At 39.7% G+C, this 18,462-nt stretch overlaps 1 protein-coding gene across 1 annotated transcript in view; it reads left to right on the forward strand.

Annotated features, from left to right (window-relative positions):
- LOC113485949 (immunoglobulin delta heavy chain-like) overlaps positions 1-12,689 on the forward strand; it is a 40,112-nt gene extending 27,423 nt beyond the window's left edge. Inside the window, exons 5-8 of the mRNA XM_026859421.1 lie at positions 8,471-8,530; positions 11,072-11,352; positions 12,052-12,114; positions 12,574-12,689. Of these exons, the coding sequence (XP_026715222.1) occupies positions 8,471-8,530; positions 11,072-11,352; positions 12,052-12,114; positions 12,574-12,689 (520 nt within the window). The remainder of the gene's footprint in view (positions 1-8,470; positions 8,531-11,071; positions 11,353-12,051; positions 12,115-12,573) is intronic.
- The last annotated feature ends 5,773 nt before the right edge of the window (positions 12,690-18,462 follow it).

An 18,462-nucleotide genomic window follows, 5' to 3' on the forward strand; every position in this document is an offset into this window, starting at 1 on the left:
CCTCCCCCCCGAGAGTTCTCTTTTCTTTCCTTTTCAGAAATAACCAACTCCACCAACGACATCGTGGAAACAAACACCACATCCAGCAAGCCTATCAGCAGCACTGTGGAAACAACCCTCATCTTCTATATAAGAACCTCTGCAGCCTATCCATTCACATGCTATATGAAAACTGGACAAAATACTCTTACCATGGTCTAACATGATATAGAATAAATACATCATCTGCTAACAAGTCAAAAGGGATGGAGAACATCAATGGTGGGAAAGCTTATTTGGATGGTCACAAACCACAACAGAACTGTTTAATTCCATGTTCCACTCAGTCATGATTTTCTTAATTCTAATTTTAGTATGTTTACTGCTCATGGAGTTTAACCATTCTCTCATTGGAGAATGGTTAAACAAATTGCTCGGTTACAAAAGTATCCCTGTGTGTATACTATCCCAAATTTATTTTTTTTTTCCTGAAGTTAATCAAACACAAAATTTCCTTCAATTATAATTAAATAATGGCATCCTCTGTGTATAGGCATAGAGGCAAGAGGCAACCACACTGCCACTCTAGGGACAAGATAAATTGACTTTAGTCACGGGGTGGATTTTGGTGGTGCAATTCTTACCCCTCCCTGCCCTCCTTGTTGGGCTGCCTGGTGCCAGGTGTGATTCCATCCACATTCCCCCAGGCCATACACCAATCTGTGGAGATAAGGACTGATAACCTTGAGGAGCCTGGCTCCTGCCCATCCCAATTGCTTGGAAAAGGTTATAATGGCCCATCATCTCCTGATGGCCTGACACACCTGTGCCTGGGATGTGATCAGATGGAACAGTAACAGAGTTGCATGTTATTCAAATTCTTGTGCAACTGCCGGAAGGCACCAGATAGTATTTGACAAAAGTAAATTATCTTGGACCCTATAAACTGCGACCATCAGAGAGACCCTTTGAGCTCTCCTGGATCGCAGTGGGCTTGTGACCTGCATCTCCCCTGAGCTGGGACGCCTCTCAGGTACCAAAACCCTTAAGGTGTTGTCTGCTCCAGACGGAAGGCCAGGGCGAAGTCCACCCACTCGAGTCTCAATTATTGCCCATTGAGGAATGCCAAGGTGTTGTGAGTATTTGCTCTAAACTCGAGAGGGAAATTTTCTTTGGGCTAGCTTCTATTTCACCTGTTTATTGGGGGGTGTGTGTGTGTGTGGGTACGTACCCTTACCCTTGTTCCTGTGTGCTTGTCCCTTTTGTGTTCATTTTACTGAATCCAAATCCCTTTGTTCCTGTATGTGTATGTCTGGTTTGTGTATGCGCATGTATATATGTGTATAAATTAAGGTACCGTTAAGTAAGTTAGAGTGAATATTGTCATTTTAGAACCTGAATAAGTCACTTTTCTGTATATTTTGCATTGACAAATAGTTGTTAGTTATTAATAAATCTAGATTATTTTCCTAAATCATTACCGTGTCAATACTTTCATCCGCGACACAAGCTAAAGCATCTATTACAGCAACAACAACAACAAAGGGGCAAGATGCAAGGTATCAATCTACACCTCACAAAAGGCTAAATAAGGTATTATATTCATTAACATTTTAAACATCTCCCCTGTGTTACAGGTGCCGTCTTCTATCACATATACTAGATCAACAAGTAGTCCAGAGCAAAGCTCAAGTGTTAACAAAACATAGAAAGGGGTAACTGGGAAGGACCATTTTCTTTAATAACCTAGGGAAGAGGTTATGCTTGTGTCTCCACAGGTCTCAGTCTCCAATGGTCACCGGCAAGGTGTGTGCAACCACACCTGAGGCGTGAGAGGCAGCCAGCACTCAGGATCCAGCTGTGGGTGCTGTGGGTGTCCCTGTCCTGACAGTTTGTGATCTCTTCGACCGATCATTCAAGCAGAATGTCTTAGTAATGTTTGCTACTGCAACGGGACAAACCACACTACAGTTGCCAATTCTTTTAAGAGAAAACGCTAACAGTAATTGTAACTTCTTAATGAAATACATAAGCTTACTAGTCACTTATGCAAGATGTACTTTAGATAAAATATAGTTATTAATAAGGATGAAATACTATAAGAATGTGTGTATTCAACTTTGTTTAGCAATATTAAGAATAAAGAGCTCAAGTGTTTAACCTTATTTAGAAACTCCCTTGGTTTTTCCCCCTGGAGTGCTGGCCAGGCTCGGGGTGGAACCCAACAGGAGGATGAGATCAGATGCTTCCGCTCAAAGAAAGTTGCCAGTTATTTTGGCCTGTTGCTTTAAGGGCTGGACCTGCTTGCAGCGACTTTGGATGCTTCACCTATGGATGGAAGCATCATGTAGGGTTTCCAGTTTCCGAGGAAGGGCACTCTAAATTCTTACTATATCCAGGATTCCCTAGCAATTGCGGATCTGAATGTTAGTACTTATGTTAATTAAGTGTGCTATTCCATAATTTCCTCACTGTTTATTTTGTAGTATTTAGTCATATCCCTTAAATATAGGTGATATGGGATGCTTTGTACTTAATAGGGTATCTTTATTGGGGTGATAAGGAATAGTATTATTGATTGTAGTAATTATTAAAATAGCATATAGTTGTATAATGAGAAATATTAGTAAATTTATGCTTGTGCAGCCTGCACAAAAAGAAAAAGGGGGAATTGTTGAAGAATGGCTTGCAGAGAGCAAGGCCATGGGTCTCTGCAGAAGCTGATTGCAGCCATCTGAGGTAAACAAAGGAAAAAACCCAGGGTACAGTTATGCTAACAAAGGACCGTTATGTTAACAAAGAGAGAAACTGAGGTACATTATGATCTTGGGGGTGATAGAAAAACAGCTCTGGGAGAAAAACAGGTTCAGAAGAGGGAAGGTGTTTATGCATACCTGAAATGCCACAAGGGGCTGGGATATTATAATGTAGCCTTTTACATGTATCCAATAAATTTGGGAGTAGTGTGCATGATTATTGTAGAGTGCTTATATAAGGTGTGATTTCTTTCAATAAAGCTGAAGCTTGCTCTATCATTCACATTGAATCGGCTGCTTGCTTCCTCTGCCCACCGCAGTAGATGATCAGACTAAAAGTTTTGCACCCTTTCTCCTTGCTGTCCCTTTCACTTGGGTAGATCAATCCTATACTAAATGACAATTGCCTTATCATCTTCCTGCACATGTAAGTTTTTTTTAGGATGTTAATAAATTTATCTTCCTTCTTGCCCTCTTCCATCTTGACAACAGTTAGAGAGCAGTATTATATCATATTTCCTTGGTACACTACCTGTGCCCATCTGTACCCAGGTCGGCTTTTTTCCGTATAATGCTCTTAATGTGAGATTAGTTTAAGGTTATTACTTCAGTGTAAGAAAACCATGGCATGTCCATTTTCAAGTATTGCTCTGTTCAAACACTGTCTGTGGTGGGGGAAGTACTCATACACATACCCTAGTGATTACATTATACACATACACAAACCCAGTGATTAAAGTTTCAATTAAAGGCAATTGGCTTGTATTATATGGCTGTGTTTACATCCTTGCATAGCAAGATTGTCTTTTATAGCATCTTCAGTAAGAGCCAGACAGTATCCAGACACCACAGCTTTTCTTCCTTAGTAATTACTGAAGAGACAGCTGTTTTGATGTCCATCCTACACGAGGAATGTATTCAAACAAAATTTATCTTCACTGGCATATTAAGCTTCACATGAGTCTTCAGGTGCAGGTGTTACAGATTGTTACTGATTTGTTATTAATTTGAGTTGATGATTTTTGGCGATTTTGATAAGGAATGATTAGGATTAATCAATAAATGGAATCTCACAGAAATATCGGGGTTTTTTAAATAAAAGATAGCGGTGTAATGTTTTAAGTAGTCACAGAGATCCAGGATTTAGTTTAAAGTAACCATACAACCAATTACACTGATAGAGGAGGTTCCATTGTTAGACTGTTTGGTGAGGATGATTTATAGCCTTGCAGACCAGGTGTTTTAAAAGCTGTATTGTGAAAGTGTCACCGAAATCCGGGATAAAAATAACTTATCGACACCAATGTGATGCAGATAAGCAGACACTTCTTTATTGACGGCCGGACGTGTAGGGGAGTGCTCTCACCAACAACACGTGCCAGGCACCAGAATCATACACCTTATATAGAACTTACTTATACATACTTATACATATTCATTAAGTCTTCATACATAAGCATACAACTTCCAAGAAATCATTAACATATTCTCCTCCTACTTCCAACTCTGCGCAGTAGAGGTTAGAAATGTCTAGAAATGGGTCTGGGGTGTAATGTGAGTAGGTGGTCCATGAGTTGGTGGTCGCGATCTCCCCCTGCTGGAATTACCTTTTGCTCAAGGACACGGTTTTCTTGGCAGGTACCTGCAAGCTGTTACGGTCACTGCCCTCAGTTCCCATTAATCCTGGACCTCGACAACTACTTGCATTCTTCTAGTCCTATGTATGTATTATAAATCAGTTTACAAATCACATCATGTTTTGTTACCTAGGTTCTAACCGTTCCTACTAAACAATTATGACCAGCCCCTTCAGCCTTAGTACAGGGCTGTACAGGGGATTTTAGAGTAGCAGTCAGTTACTAGATTCAAAATACAATAAGTGTACAATTATTTTTACTAATATATCCCCTAATTCTATATTTATATTAAAATCAAACAATTTAATTTTAATTGATAATAAAATCAGTAACATTTCCCCCCTTTGAAAGTGTTGAAAATCATTTCAGTACTTTCACACTTTTATTCATTTTTATCTTTGAAGTCAAAGTTTGTCTTGTCAGATGATGGTGGTGGTGGGCTGTAGTCTGGTGTTATAGTGGGTACTTCTCTTATAATTTTATGATATATTGCAAGACTATTAGTAAACTGTATGTTACCAATATAATCATCAAAAGGACAATTAATAGCAAAAATAGAATTTTGATTAAGTATTTCAGCCAAAATCACAAATTACATCATAATCCACTAAAAATTTTCCTAGTAAATCTTTTGACCAATTTTCTCGAATGGTTTCTGTTTCTTTTTCGATTTTGCCTAACAGATCTAAGTCATGTTCTACATCCTGTGTAACATTTGGGATATGAATGCAGCAATGATCTAATCTATCTTTCAGATATCCACACACTCCATGCTCTTTTAACAGAAGCATGTCTAGTGTCATCGTGTTCTCAAGTAGAAGTGCTTGAGGCCACTTTGAATTAGTCTCTTGACAGATGTTACTTATTTGCCTTTTTAAAATTCTGGTTCATTCTTCCTACTATTCCACTGGATTGTGGCCTCCATGGAATATGCAAATCCCAAGTGATACCCAGAATTTTGCTAACATTTTGAACTATTTCTGCAACAAAGTGTGGACATTTGTCATACAAAATTCTAATAGGAACTCCAAATCTTGGAATTATTTTTCTCATTAACTACCTTACTACTTCATTGGCTTGTGTGGTGCAACAGGGAAAACCTTCTGGCCATCCTGTAAAAGTATCAACCCCCACCAGAATGTATCGGTACCCATTTTGTCTAGGTAATTCTGAAAAATCTACTTGCCAATAATCCCCAGGCTCTGTACTAGATTTTAATTTACTCATTTGAACTCTTTTCGTAGTTACTGGATTATTTCTTAAACATACTTCATATTTTGCAGTTATTAATTTAGCCATGTCTATCATCTTGACAGATATAACTTGTTTTTGTAAAGAAGTTACTAAAGCTTCTGCTCCCCAATAACATCCTTGATGTTTGGTTTGCATTATTCTCTCATTAATAAAGGTGGAACTACTACTTGTCCATGACGAGTTATGTACCATCCTGCAAAATTTTTCTTACCATTCAAAAATTGACCTAATCTTTTCATCTTCTACTGAATATTTTGGTCTTTCCCTCAGAAGAGTTACTGTTTTGAGGGAATTAATGCCATTTGGAATGTTTGTTCCTTTGCTATTTTTCTTGCTGTTCAGACAGCCCAATTGTATCTAATAAATTTTATTTTTTTTTTGTATTTTCAATTTGGTGTGATTTACAGTGCATGATTGCTACTTGATCTGGTTTTTGAACTGATTGTAATAATTGTAAAATTTCCTTTAATGTTTAATATTTGATCCCTGAGAGGATAAAAATCCCCTTTCTTTCCACAAAGCTCCATGGACATGTACCACCCCAAAGCATACTTTGAGTCTGTCCAAATATTTACTTTCTTCTTTTCACTTAGTTCTAAAGCTCGAATCAAAGCAATGAGTTCTGCCTTTTGAGTTGATGTGGTACTCGTCAGTGCCTTTGCTTCTATAACTGTGGTGTCTGTTGTTACCGCATATCCAGCATATCAAACTCCTTGCTCCATAAAGATGCTGCCGTCTGTATACAATTCCCAGTCTGGCTGCTCCAATGGTACATCCTTCAGATCTTCTCGACTGGAATAAACATACTCAATAGTAGCCAAGCAGTCCTGCTCCAGTTGCTCTTCTTCCTGTGTGGAACTTAAAAACACTGCAGGATTTACCAGTTACTGGTTTTTAGAATCACATAATCTTGTTCAGTCAGTGCTATCTGGTACTTCATCATTCAGCTCAGAGATAGCCAATGTCCCCCCTTCCGTTCCAAAACAGTTATCACCATCTGTGGGACATAGACTGTTATTGTTTTCACAAAGTCAATTTCTGAGCTTCCTGTATGAGCATCACTGTTGCAGCCACAGCTCGAAGGCTGTTTGGCCAACCTTTACTCACTGTGTCCAGTTGTTTAGGGAAGTATCAGACAGGTCATTTCCAACTTCCCATCTTCTGAGTCAGCACACCCAGTGCCAGGCATTGTCTTTCATGAATAAACAGCTGAAAGTCTTTGGTTATGTCCAGAAGTCCTAAGGCAGGTGCAGACATTAGAATGTGTTTCAATTCTGTGACAGCCCATTGTTGCTGTGGGCCCATGTAAAAGGAGAGTTCTGTGAGCCTCACATAGCAGTTTAGCTGTTAGACCATAATTCATGATCCAGAGGTAGCAGCACGCTGTCATTCCTAAGAATACTCAGAGTTCATTAATTTTTTTTTTTTTTTTTGGTTTACATAGCTTCTCAGTGTTCTGTTCCTAATTGTTGCTGCCCTTTTGAAATCTTAAAGTCCAAATATATCACAGTCTGACATGCTATTTGGGTGGGTTTTTTTTTTTTTTTTTTTTTTTTTTTTTTAGTGCCAGAAAATTAAAAAGATCCATTGTTACCTGTATGTAGGTAAATCTTTCTTCTGTAGCAATCAGTGTGTTATCCACGTATTGTAAAAGCAAATGTCCAGGTTTTGGTTTGTACCGTTTTCGTGTTTCAAGCTTCTTTGCCAGCTGTTTTTCAAAAATTATCAGGCTATTTTTAAATCCTTGGGGTAGTCGTGTCCATGTCAACTGCATCTTTGTCCTGTTTGTGGATTCTCCCACTCAAAAGCAAACAATTTTCTGTTTTCCTTCTCCAAGGTATACAAAAGAAAGCATCTTTTAAATCGAGCACTTTAAACCACTGATAGTCTCCTTTAAAGCTGTTAACAGCATGTAAGGATTTGCTGCTATAGGATATATACCCTTAACTATTTGATTCACTGCTCTGAAGTCTTGCACTATCCTATATTTACCCGATGGTTTTCTGACTGGTATAATTAGAGTTTTATACTCAGATTCACACTCCTCCAAGATTTTATATTTCAAAAATTTGTGATTCAGTTTCTTTCTTATATCTGGTACTGATTGTTCTATAAAAAGCAAAGCCAATTATATATGAGCTGCCTGAGTTTATACTCTCAAATCAGGTTGTTGGTTTTCTTTCTGTTGGTTTTGTGGGGTTTTTTTGGTTGTTGTTTTTTTTTTTTTTTTTTTTTTTTTTTTTTTTGCTTCTTTTAGTCTTTCCAGAATTGCTGAGGGAGATTCATTCTTATCTTGTCTCACCTCATACAATGTAGACCAGTTCAGAAACCTAGGCATGGCATGTTTAACTCCATATAAAACCCATATGACTACCTGTCTCTTATGAAATACTGTACAGTAAAAGGGAAGGAAGAGGCACTTTTTGAAACTAAGTGTATCACAGTGTTGAGAACTTGGAGTAGCACAGTGACACAAACACTGTACGGTCTCATACAAAAACCTGAGACTGCAAAAGGAACAATACATTTTGAGGAAGAAAGGAAAAAGGAAATGTGTTGAAGATGAAAACTGAAGATTTCATATGAGCATTTGTTTTGGAAGTGTACTGCTTTACTGAGCTAATAGAAAATAAAAGGGGTTTAAAAGCTTTAGCTTGGATCAGGTTGTTTCAAGTCACTCTACTATGAAATAATTGTTTTCTCCCCTCATGATTTTGGAAACAGTGATGACTTTGGAGCACTTTTATGGCAGTCTATTGATAGATCCTTTGGATGAACTGCAGGCATTTATTCCACCTTTGATTGTGGTGAAGAAAGTGGGTTTATCTGACTACATGCAATCAGTGTGGCAACAGACAAGCTTGTATTCGGAGCTGGGATCACTTTTTCAGTTGAGCCAAGTAAGTTCCACTTTTTTTACTACTAATGTATTTCTTAAGTTTGCAGTGGGGTGGACAAAGGAATTGTGTGATGTGACAGCATAATGAGAAATTTCTGCTGCCTCAGATCTCTCGAACATGTGCTGTCCAGCCAGTGAGTCTTCAGTTCATGTTTAGTTAACAAAGCTTTTCAGGAACAACAAAGATAGTTTCCTAGCTATGTTGATTACTCCCCAGATCCTCTCTCCTGTAGCTGCACTGCTAAATTTAAGACTATTTATACCCAGTGGTGTCTTAGCCCAGCTTCAGTATAAGGTGAAAGTAGTTGCTTGCTTTCTTTTGTGTAAACACTAAGGTGTATGGAAGGAAAAAAAGGACATGTAAAGAGTTTCAGGAGAAAGTATTTCCCATGGAAAGAGGGGATATTTTTTGCAGGAACTGCTTGAAATGGCACTCTTCTGAACCTGTTCTTCATAAGGATGGACTATCTTCTTCAGCTTTTGTGTGACTGTGAAAGTGGGAGCAATGGATGAGTTTATTTGGTTGATTTTTACTGTCCTAAAACATTCATTTGCATACCACCACCTGAACACACACACTCCCCAGACAGGCATGGGATTCTCTTAGGTGGTAGCTCACATCTGTAAACCCCATATGGATATACAGCTGCCTTGAAATCTTTAGGGCATCTTACCTGCCTATTTTGGGGCAGATAAATGCAGCTTTAAGTCCTGTAGGAATAGGGAATCCAAAGATACTATTTTGAAAAAATCATTTGCAAAAGTAGGACAGCAAGGTACCATTAGCTTCCATCAGTCCAGCTTCAATCTACAATAATTTAAACTTGTCAGAAGATATTCTACCATGAACAATCAATCAACAAAAGTTATTGGTGGGTGTAAGTCTAAATAATGGTATTGCCTTTTTAGACAAATAAATCAACCCTAATGTGAGGTTCAGTTTCTACACAGGAAGTATCTTGCATGTCTTTTAAAACAGAGGAATTGGCTATCAGTATTGGTAATCACTATTTGGTAACTGGTAATCAGTAATTGGCTGTGTCATGACTCCTGTTCTTCAGGAAAGAGGGAAAAAAAGTCTATCTGAAAACAGTAGGCTTCAGAAACTATTGATTCCTCCAAAGACAAAAATAGATTTTCCATGTTTCTATAAAGCTGCTATCCTGACTCTTTCGGTGGTTGTTTTTGTTTTGTTTATTCATTGATGTGGAAGATATTCAAAAGGACTTTAAAACCATTAAGAACACTGCAGGAGCTGGGCCTCCTGAAAATCAACAAGAACAAAAGACAAAGAAAACATTCTTTAATCTCTACACAGTTTTTTGAGGTATCTTCTCCTGAGAATTCAATAATAGAATGGCTTACAGATTACTTGGTTTCTTTCCTGTATACTTCTCACAGGAGTAAGCCAAGGTCCACAAGAGGATGGAATATATATCCAATTCTGTGATTTTGTAAGATTAAGAGGAGGGGAAAGAACAATTATTTGCTTAAGTTTATTAATTGGTTTTTGTGTGCAATACAAATAGAACTGCTCACCTCCCACTCCACCCAAAAGTAAAAAGATGTCCTAAGGATCTACAAGACATCTGTTTCTTTCAGAAGGGACAGACAGAAAGAAGACAGAATAAATGGTGTATTTTGAATGGCACTAAACTTCTCTGTTGCTCTTTAGGATGGCTCAGCATTATGCGATGAGACAGTCTCATGACTTGGAAACCTCTCCAGAGTACACATAACACTATTCTCTTTTTAAGAGATATTTATATGCCTGGGTCAAGTTCCAAATAGAAATATTACAGAAACTTTCAAATAATAGAATTGAAAAGAAAACCTCCTTGAGACTGAATATTTCTTAGTGAAAGATTTAACCTTATCTTCCATTTTAGCAACATTATTTTATATCTGCAAGTAATCCCACTCCTTGGAATAGCATTGTAGAGTGGAGTAACAAACTGGCTTCTCTCCCTGTATGCTATGGTTAAGTCTTTTAGCCTCATCAGGTAAAGGATTTTTAGGTAATAAAAAGAAGGATCTTTTAGTATGTATCATGTTAAAAGTATATAAGTCTACCCTTGAAGCAAATGTTCTTCTTAGTGTCTAAATTGTTATGAATTAAAATATAATATGATAATAATATTGGTTATATGATATGATTATATCATTATATTATATATCATTATATTATATGATATGTTATTATATAATATTATATGATTATATTATATAATAATATTGAATAATAATATGATAATAATATTTGTTCTGTATTCTTACAAGATTGCTCAGTTAAAGGAATTCAGTTATATATATTCTGGCAAAAACAAGCTTAGGATTCCAAGGGGCTAGAAGCTCTAATGAAAATGCCACCCTTATATATCCTTTCTGTCTTTGATCTGCTATTTGGGAAGCAGAAAGAAGAAATAAACACAGAAAGACACTCAGCTCTTAGGGTGCAGACATGGCTGGACTATATCTGAACTGTAAATGATTTAGCTCTCAGAAAGTATGCAGAAAATAAAGTCTGGTACTTCTTTTTCAGTAAGTCAAGAAGAAGCTTCTCCAGAAGTCATTGTACTTAAATCAAAGGAACTCAAACAGTATGACAACAAACTGAACATGGCTTGTTTGGCAAGGACTTTCTACCCTAAGAGCATCAGCCTTGATGTGCCCGAGAGTGACATTTCATATGATCTGAAGGCCCCTGTTGTCACATCTGAGGGGTTGTATAGTACTATGAAGGTAACTCGAGTGAAACCAGATGCAAAGGTGACCTGTAAGGCTATGCACAAGGGCAACAAGACTACAGCCAGCATAATTCTGCCAGGTACAGTGTTGTGGTCCAAATGCAATGTAATTCTGGGAGATGAATCTTCCAAGATTTTTTCTTTCCTTTTGAGAACCTAGCAGAAACAAGTAAGGACAGTCAGAAAGATATTTGGGTTCTTAGGTGAGGACAATATTCAAAAGTACTGAGCATACATGACCTTAATTAAATTATTTAAGCACTTGGAGTTTTCTTCCCAAAATAGAAAAAAAACCCAAACAAACAAACCCCCTACCATCCCATCAACGAAACCCCTCCAAAACTCTAATATTTGCTAGTCTACCTTTATCTAAGGCAAACTAATTCAAGGGACTTGAGTATACATTCATGGTAGAAGAAAGTTGAAAATAACATTTATGAAAACACAAAATAAAAAGGTGATTTTATTTTTATTTTTTATACCCCAAAAATCTTTTGGTTACTTTTTTTTTTTTTTTTTTTTTTTTTTCCTATAGTAAAATTCATTTCAGAGAAGAGAGAAAATAAGGCTCACCAGTCCTGTATTTATTTTTTTTTTCCTGCAATGACATGTAGAAAGCTAATTTTTATCTACAAATTAATCTCAGAATTAATGACCTGCCATCTGATTCTCCAATACTTTTTATCTATTGCTGTGAAATGAACTATAGGTATGTTTTCTGTAATTTTTGTTTTATATAGCTTGGATACAATTTATAGTGTCTCTCAATTATTCAGCAGATGAAAAAACTGAAGAGTTTGAAACAGCTATTGCTTGCAATGTTACAGATGCCTCTACAAAAGGTTAGTTGTCTAAAGGAACAACTGAGCATGGTTCTTTATTGAGGATTTAGTAACAATGTATGAGAATGCATTGTCTTTAGTACAGAAATGACTGAACTGTAGGTAATTCTTAAGGAATAAGCTGTACTTTTTGTGGACTCAACACTAAGACATTAAAAATTGCTTTCTCCGGTGCAGAAATATCAGAATTTAAAATATAGATATAGAAATAACCTGCTCTTCCAGGTTAAACAGACTACATAACTGACATTTCCATGAGAAATAAATTCCTCACTGGGCAGAATATCTCCTCTGTTCCCTGCAGTTTATACATTCATCTGTCACAATTTCCTTCATTCCTGCTTCCCTCATCAACCTATGATGTGTGGATTTTCCTTCTTTTTTGTGAGGGGGGTCGGGGTAGGGCATGGGGATAATATCAAGATCACACTCTCTTCCCTTTTCTTCTTTTTAAAGCAGATGTCAAAACGGAGAAAGTGAATATGCTGTTCATATCTGTTTTGTTTTTGAGAGTCCTGCTGGCAAAAAGCATCGCTTTCAATACAATCATGAGTGTCAAGCTGTTTCTCTGCTGAGGTAGGAAATACATAACTCAGTCCCTGAGAACACAGGAGGCAAGTGCAAGTAGTGACCACTTGGCTTTGCATTCTGTAATTCCACGAGGAGTGACATCAGTTCAGCTGTTCTAGTTTCCATTGGATAATCCCTAAAACCTCATCCCCAAATTGCCTTTGCACCATACTAGTCCAGAGCATCGAAGGTTCTATCAGAAATCTTCTCTTGGTTGTTTCAAGTGGCAGAGAACAAAGTGTGGATAAATGTTCAGATCAGCAAGAACTGTAAAGGGAGAATCCAAAAAGCCAACAAATTGGAAAAAAGGGAACTGAAAAAGGAGGAGGAGAATGACAAAAACCCCCATTCCAATCCATTGCAGATTAACAGAAACTTGGCACCACTGCATTAAATGTGAATAAGAATTTAAACCAAACATTGTTTGCTCTTTCAGGTACTTGATAAGTGAGCCAGCAATGGGCTGAAGAAGAGCAGAAAAGAACACAGATGGATATTTTAAACACCACGGGTCAGCTTTGCTACCAATAAACATCTGAAAAATAAACAAACACCCCAGTTCCTGTAGGTTTATGAGTCCCTTTACTTCTCCAAGGTGCTCTTCAGTTAATATCATCTGGAAGATTTCTTAGACAGCTAATACTGCACAACACGTGCCTAGTTTAGTTTCATTAACTGTTAGAACATTTTTTTTGTTATTTCTTATTTCCATAAGAAATTTCCCTCATCCTTCTGCTAAGCAGGAATACTTAGCTCTCCTACTCCTGTATCCATTGCACTGAAGCATCCAAATGGCTTATACAGTTTTGAAAACTTAAAGTTGAAATTTATACTTGCTATGCTTTAAAAATACCATCTCTGGTCATATCACATTATTGTGTACAGAAGTAATGCTTTTCTGGTTAGGGATCCCATGCACAGAGGGAGCATTGTATAGTTTGAATTTTTAGAAGCTTTTATTAGTGGTAATTTACTAGTGCAGGTAACTTCACTGGACCTGAAGGAATTCACTAATACAGCAGTATTTTCATTTCCATCTCTTCTTTAGAATATTTTTCTCTTTTGTTATGTATATGGTACCTTCATTTTAGGTTTTCTTAATATACACCAAAATAAAGTTTTATTATTGTTGGTTTGCCCTATGCCCTTTCTTCTGAAAGTTGGATGGAAACTGGAAATTCCACTGTCCTATGAAGTGACCACTGAGAAGTAGAAAACCACCTATTACAGCCTAGATTTCCTTTTCATTAAATTTATGTATCTTGGGCTTTCCACAGAGAAAGAGACACTCCTTGGCACATTTAAGAGACTTCAAGGAGGGCTATGAAACCCTGCGTTTAAAGGAATTTTAATAATTCATGTCCCTTTCAAATTACTCAGGCTCAAAATTGTTGATCATAACAAAAAGAGAGATGGATCTAAAGAGAAAACAGTAAAGATGAGGAGCAATATGATCATTAATGTGCAGACCTCAGAAGGTGAGAGAACATGCTGCTGATCTTCTGCTCACCAATACTAGGAAGGGCCCAACAGGATGTTTTGATAGATAACATAGCTGTTTAGTTGGCAGTTAGAAAAGCCCAACAATTACTTTTGTCTCACATGCTGCAAGCTGCTGCCTGCTTGAAGCAGGAAACTGTGGTTAAAACACATGACTAATCGTGCTATGCAAGACAAATTACGCCTTCCTTTTAAAAACATGTTAACCACTTCCTGGGGAGCAGGGTCCTCAATGTTTTTCAGATGCTGATTGAACTGCCAGCTCCAAAATGGTCACCAGAAGGGTGCATGGCAAAATTTATTTAACTAACTTTAGCATGTTTAGTTGTTGTTCAAACCCTCACTCCTGTCCAGAACATGTGACATTTCTATGGTGAAACCACTGTCTCTAGGACCTGCAGCTCTGAGGCTGGGTCCCAGAAGCACACTTTTAGTGTCAAAACCCATGATGATCATGCTTTTGTTTCCTAGGTATCCCAAGGCCAGATGGACATGTTGATCCACCTAGACTGTAAATGCTTCTTGAAACAGCTTCCTTACTGATCCAGTTAGGCAGGCCATACTCCACTTGTGCAGTCTGACTCAACCACACAATCAAACCAGGTTAGACTGCTCTCCCTGCATCCAGTTTCTACTTCATTGCTTCCCTCGCACTCTGGCTGCTGACCCCGGGTTAATATTCCTGTAGGCAGTGCCCAGCACTCTGGTCTCCTTCCATCCCCAAGCATGGTGGTGTCCCCAGTAGCTCTTTAACATCCTCCTGCAAGTGGGGTAGCCCCAGACCAAACTGGTCCATGTGACACAGAACCTGCAGAAGGGGAAAGCTGCCCTGCAGCACCCCTGCATTGTCACTAGAGCCTCAGGAACTCTGGAGCAGGGTCGTTGCATGGTGAGGATGTTATGTACCACATCATTTGTGGCAGTATTCTCCTTCATGGCACTTTCTCACAAGGGCAAAAACTGATCCTTTTTTGCATCTGTAGGGTGGGTGCACACTCAGAAGATTGTGGGCTGCAAGATGCAGATAAAAGCACCTGCCCATAGAAGCTGCCTTTGAGCAGTAGGCAGTATTACCAAAGGGGCAATTGCTTCCAAGCTTCCTGTTGGCATTTATTTGCTTTAACAGATCTTTCCTTCTGAATATGGAAGGAAAGACATAAGGTTTCAACATATAACATATAACATATATCCACTCCTCCTGTTAGTCCAAGAGGAAAACAATCTATAGGTCCAATAATATGCCAGTTGAGGAAACATAATTAGTGAGTAGCAAAACTTACACAGAGCAATACTAGCCTTTGCCCCAGCCCAAAAATGTGGCTAGGCTAGAAATTCAGCTTGACCTTGGCACTGGCCTCCTTGCAAGACCTTCAGAAACTGATGTTTCCAGTTTCTATTGGTATCAAACATCAGAGCTCAGAGACAACTGCCAACTTGTTTACTTTCCTCTCAACCTCCATGGACCAGACATTTCTCAAGAGAATGGAGAAACAGCAGAGCAGCTTCTGGAATTGGCCTGTGACCCTGAGACTGACCCATGCCTGTGCAGTAACTCTTGAGATCTGGGAGAAAGGAGTGAGGTGAAGGCACTTCACAGAGGTAAAATATCAAGATATTGAAGAGAACAGGGCTCCAATAATACCTTGACAAGGACAGGAGTAGTTGGGCTGGGAGGGAAGTATTGGGACATGTGTTGGTAGTGAGTTCTTGCTCAGGAGGAGTTACTTCTGTTCATTTGCTATTTGATTGTTGAGGCTCAGCAGCTGCTGTGGTCCAGAGAACAGTTTGCCTCTGCATTTCCACTCAGGGTTGGCAGGTAAGAAAAGGCTGAGCTTCAGCTAACTCCAGTTTAGGACAAGTACCAGGAGCTGCAGCTGATCCTACCAGCTCCCTGGGGAAAATCATGAGCCTTCAGCAGCAAACGGCAAAGGCAGAATATGACAGAGAACTCTGGCCCTCAGGCAAGTGGAGAACTTTTTGTGATTTCTACTGAAGGTGGAGAGAGGACAAAGCTGGAAAGGGCAGAGGGACAGTGTGTGGAGGTGAACTGAGTCATCTGTGGGAATGAAACCTGCTATCAGAGCAGCATTTCTTCAGCACAGAGCACATTTATCCTGGGGTCATCCATGTGTATTGTCTGGGAAATCATTATTCGCAGATGCAGATGCAGAGTTACCTGTCAAAAGGAAAACTCTGCTTGGGCAAGGATCATAAAACTCCTGCAGCTCCCTGACCTTGCTGCTTTTTTTTTGGAACAGACCCTTGGATCTCCATCACCTTCTGGACCATTTCTGTAGTGCTACATGGTAAGAACCTCATGGCCAGGCACGTCAGGGCTTTGTTCACTGCTTTATAGTGCTCTGGCCAGGGACAGATCTGATGATTGCAGAAGCCCTGGGATCATGTCCTGCTCCACTATATGCTTGTGCCTTGAGGGTGTGAGGTGGGCCAGGGGGCATGGCTCTTTCTTGGCTCCTCAGGGAGCAGCAGGTGCAGCTGTGTGGTATGGGATATGGGTCAGCCTGGCCCCAGAGCCCAGCCCCTGTCCCACCATCAGCAAGACAGGAGCACCCCCTAGTCTGTGGGGCCAGGGTGTGCTGGGTGTCCCGGGCCTAGACTGCAGAGCTGGGCTCTGCCTGCATTGCTCTATGTCTGAGAGTCTGCCCAAACCCTGCCCCTAGTCACCCTGTCAGAAGTGATTCTGAGAAGTGTCTCCAAACAGCATCTCCTGTTTCATGAGACAGATCAACCAGTGCATCAGAAATGGCCCCTTTGAGAGATGAATGTAGCTCTTCCCAGACATGAGATGAGGTCTCAACATGGTGATCCCTGTAGAAGAGGATTGGGAGTTGGTCTCCTGGCTTTCTGACCATGAGCACTTGGCTGTTGTTGTGTTTTTGGCTCTGGATTTCTGGCTTTCCTCCCCAGCAGAGAGGTTAAGGAGATACTGTTGTTGTGAACATATGTTTTGTAGGAATTAAGATTGCCTTGGAGCAGGGCTGCTGCAGGGGTGAGTGATGTGTCTCTTTCATGGTCAGTCACTGCTCATCCCATTCTACCAGAATGCCCTGCTAAGGCTGTGTGAATCAAGTGTAAAGGAGGTTCATCTCCATGCACCCTACTCTGCAGCATGCAACATGCTAATTCAAGTATGCACAGACAGACACAAAGGAGCATGTATTGAAGGTAAGCAGGCATATAATCTATTTGTGTGCAAAAAAAGAGCACTCTTCCTGGAAGGATTCCTCATTCTAGAGTGAGACTCTTGCTCCCTATTGGGTGAATCTTACTCTCTTTATGTTACATAGACACTCTCTGGACTACCAGCTTACACCCAGGGATATTCTCTCCAACAGCCTTCCCAGTGTTGACCTGGAGTCCCCTCACTCTAGTTATACATGAAGTCTCCATTAGCACACTGCAGCCGTGGTAGTGTGTTGATATGTGGTGACTCCCATAGTTCCTTTTCTAGTCAGTTACTTTGTATATGCAGTCCAGGAACTCCAGTAAACCCATTCAGAGGGTTAGAGCTTTTGTGTAAAGCCTGTGTAATCCTTTTCAGATAATGCCACCAGGGTATCTGAGTAACCCTGAGGCACACAGCACTGGACACTGCTTCTGAGGCATTGGAATCCAGCCCTATGCCTCTGGTGACATGAATGGAAACACTAGCAGGCAGTGTCACATGCTCATGGTCTCACAACATCCCCATGACCAGAATTTCCTACTGGTTTTATCTTCTCTTTAGAAGGTTCATAGGGAAGACCCAAGACAGAAAAGACTGGAAATCAGATTTCTAGGGCAGGGAATAGACTGTGTGTCCAGCAGTGGTCTGTCATTGGCCATTTCTGGGCAGGGTTTCTGGCCATTCTCACTGTGGCTAGGCCAGGAGAGGGGCTGGTGGTTGGAATTATCAAAACAGACATGGTCTGAAACACACAGGGCCCTCTCTGTGCTTCTTTCCTGCAGGTTGTGGGCTTGCAGTTTCACAACTGCCTGCTGTGGTGATCTGGCCACTGTGCTCAGCACCAACCAGACCCTGCTGGAGTTGAGGCTGGGCACCAATGCTCTGGGAGATGCTGGAGTGCACCTGCTATGTGAGAAGCTTAAACACCCTGCCTGCCCCGTTGAAGAATTGCAGTAAGGGACTTCAAGATTCTTTTGAGCATTTCCCAGTATGCCCGTGAGGAAAACTTCAGCACATGAGAATCTCATGAGGCTGGTGCTGGAAAGATGCTGCTTCTTGGATGAAGCCAAAAGTACCAAAACTATGATGTT

This window comes from Athene cunicularia (assembly GCF_003259725.1).
Source record: "Athene cunicularia isolate RWA chromosome 14 unlocalized genomic scaffold, athCun1 chr14_part3, whole genome shotgun sequence".
Taxonomy (NCBI): domain Eukaryota; kingdom Metazoa; phylum Chordata; class Aves; order Strigiformes; family Strigidae; genus Athene; species Athene cunicularia.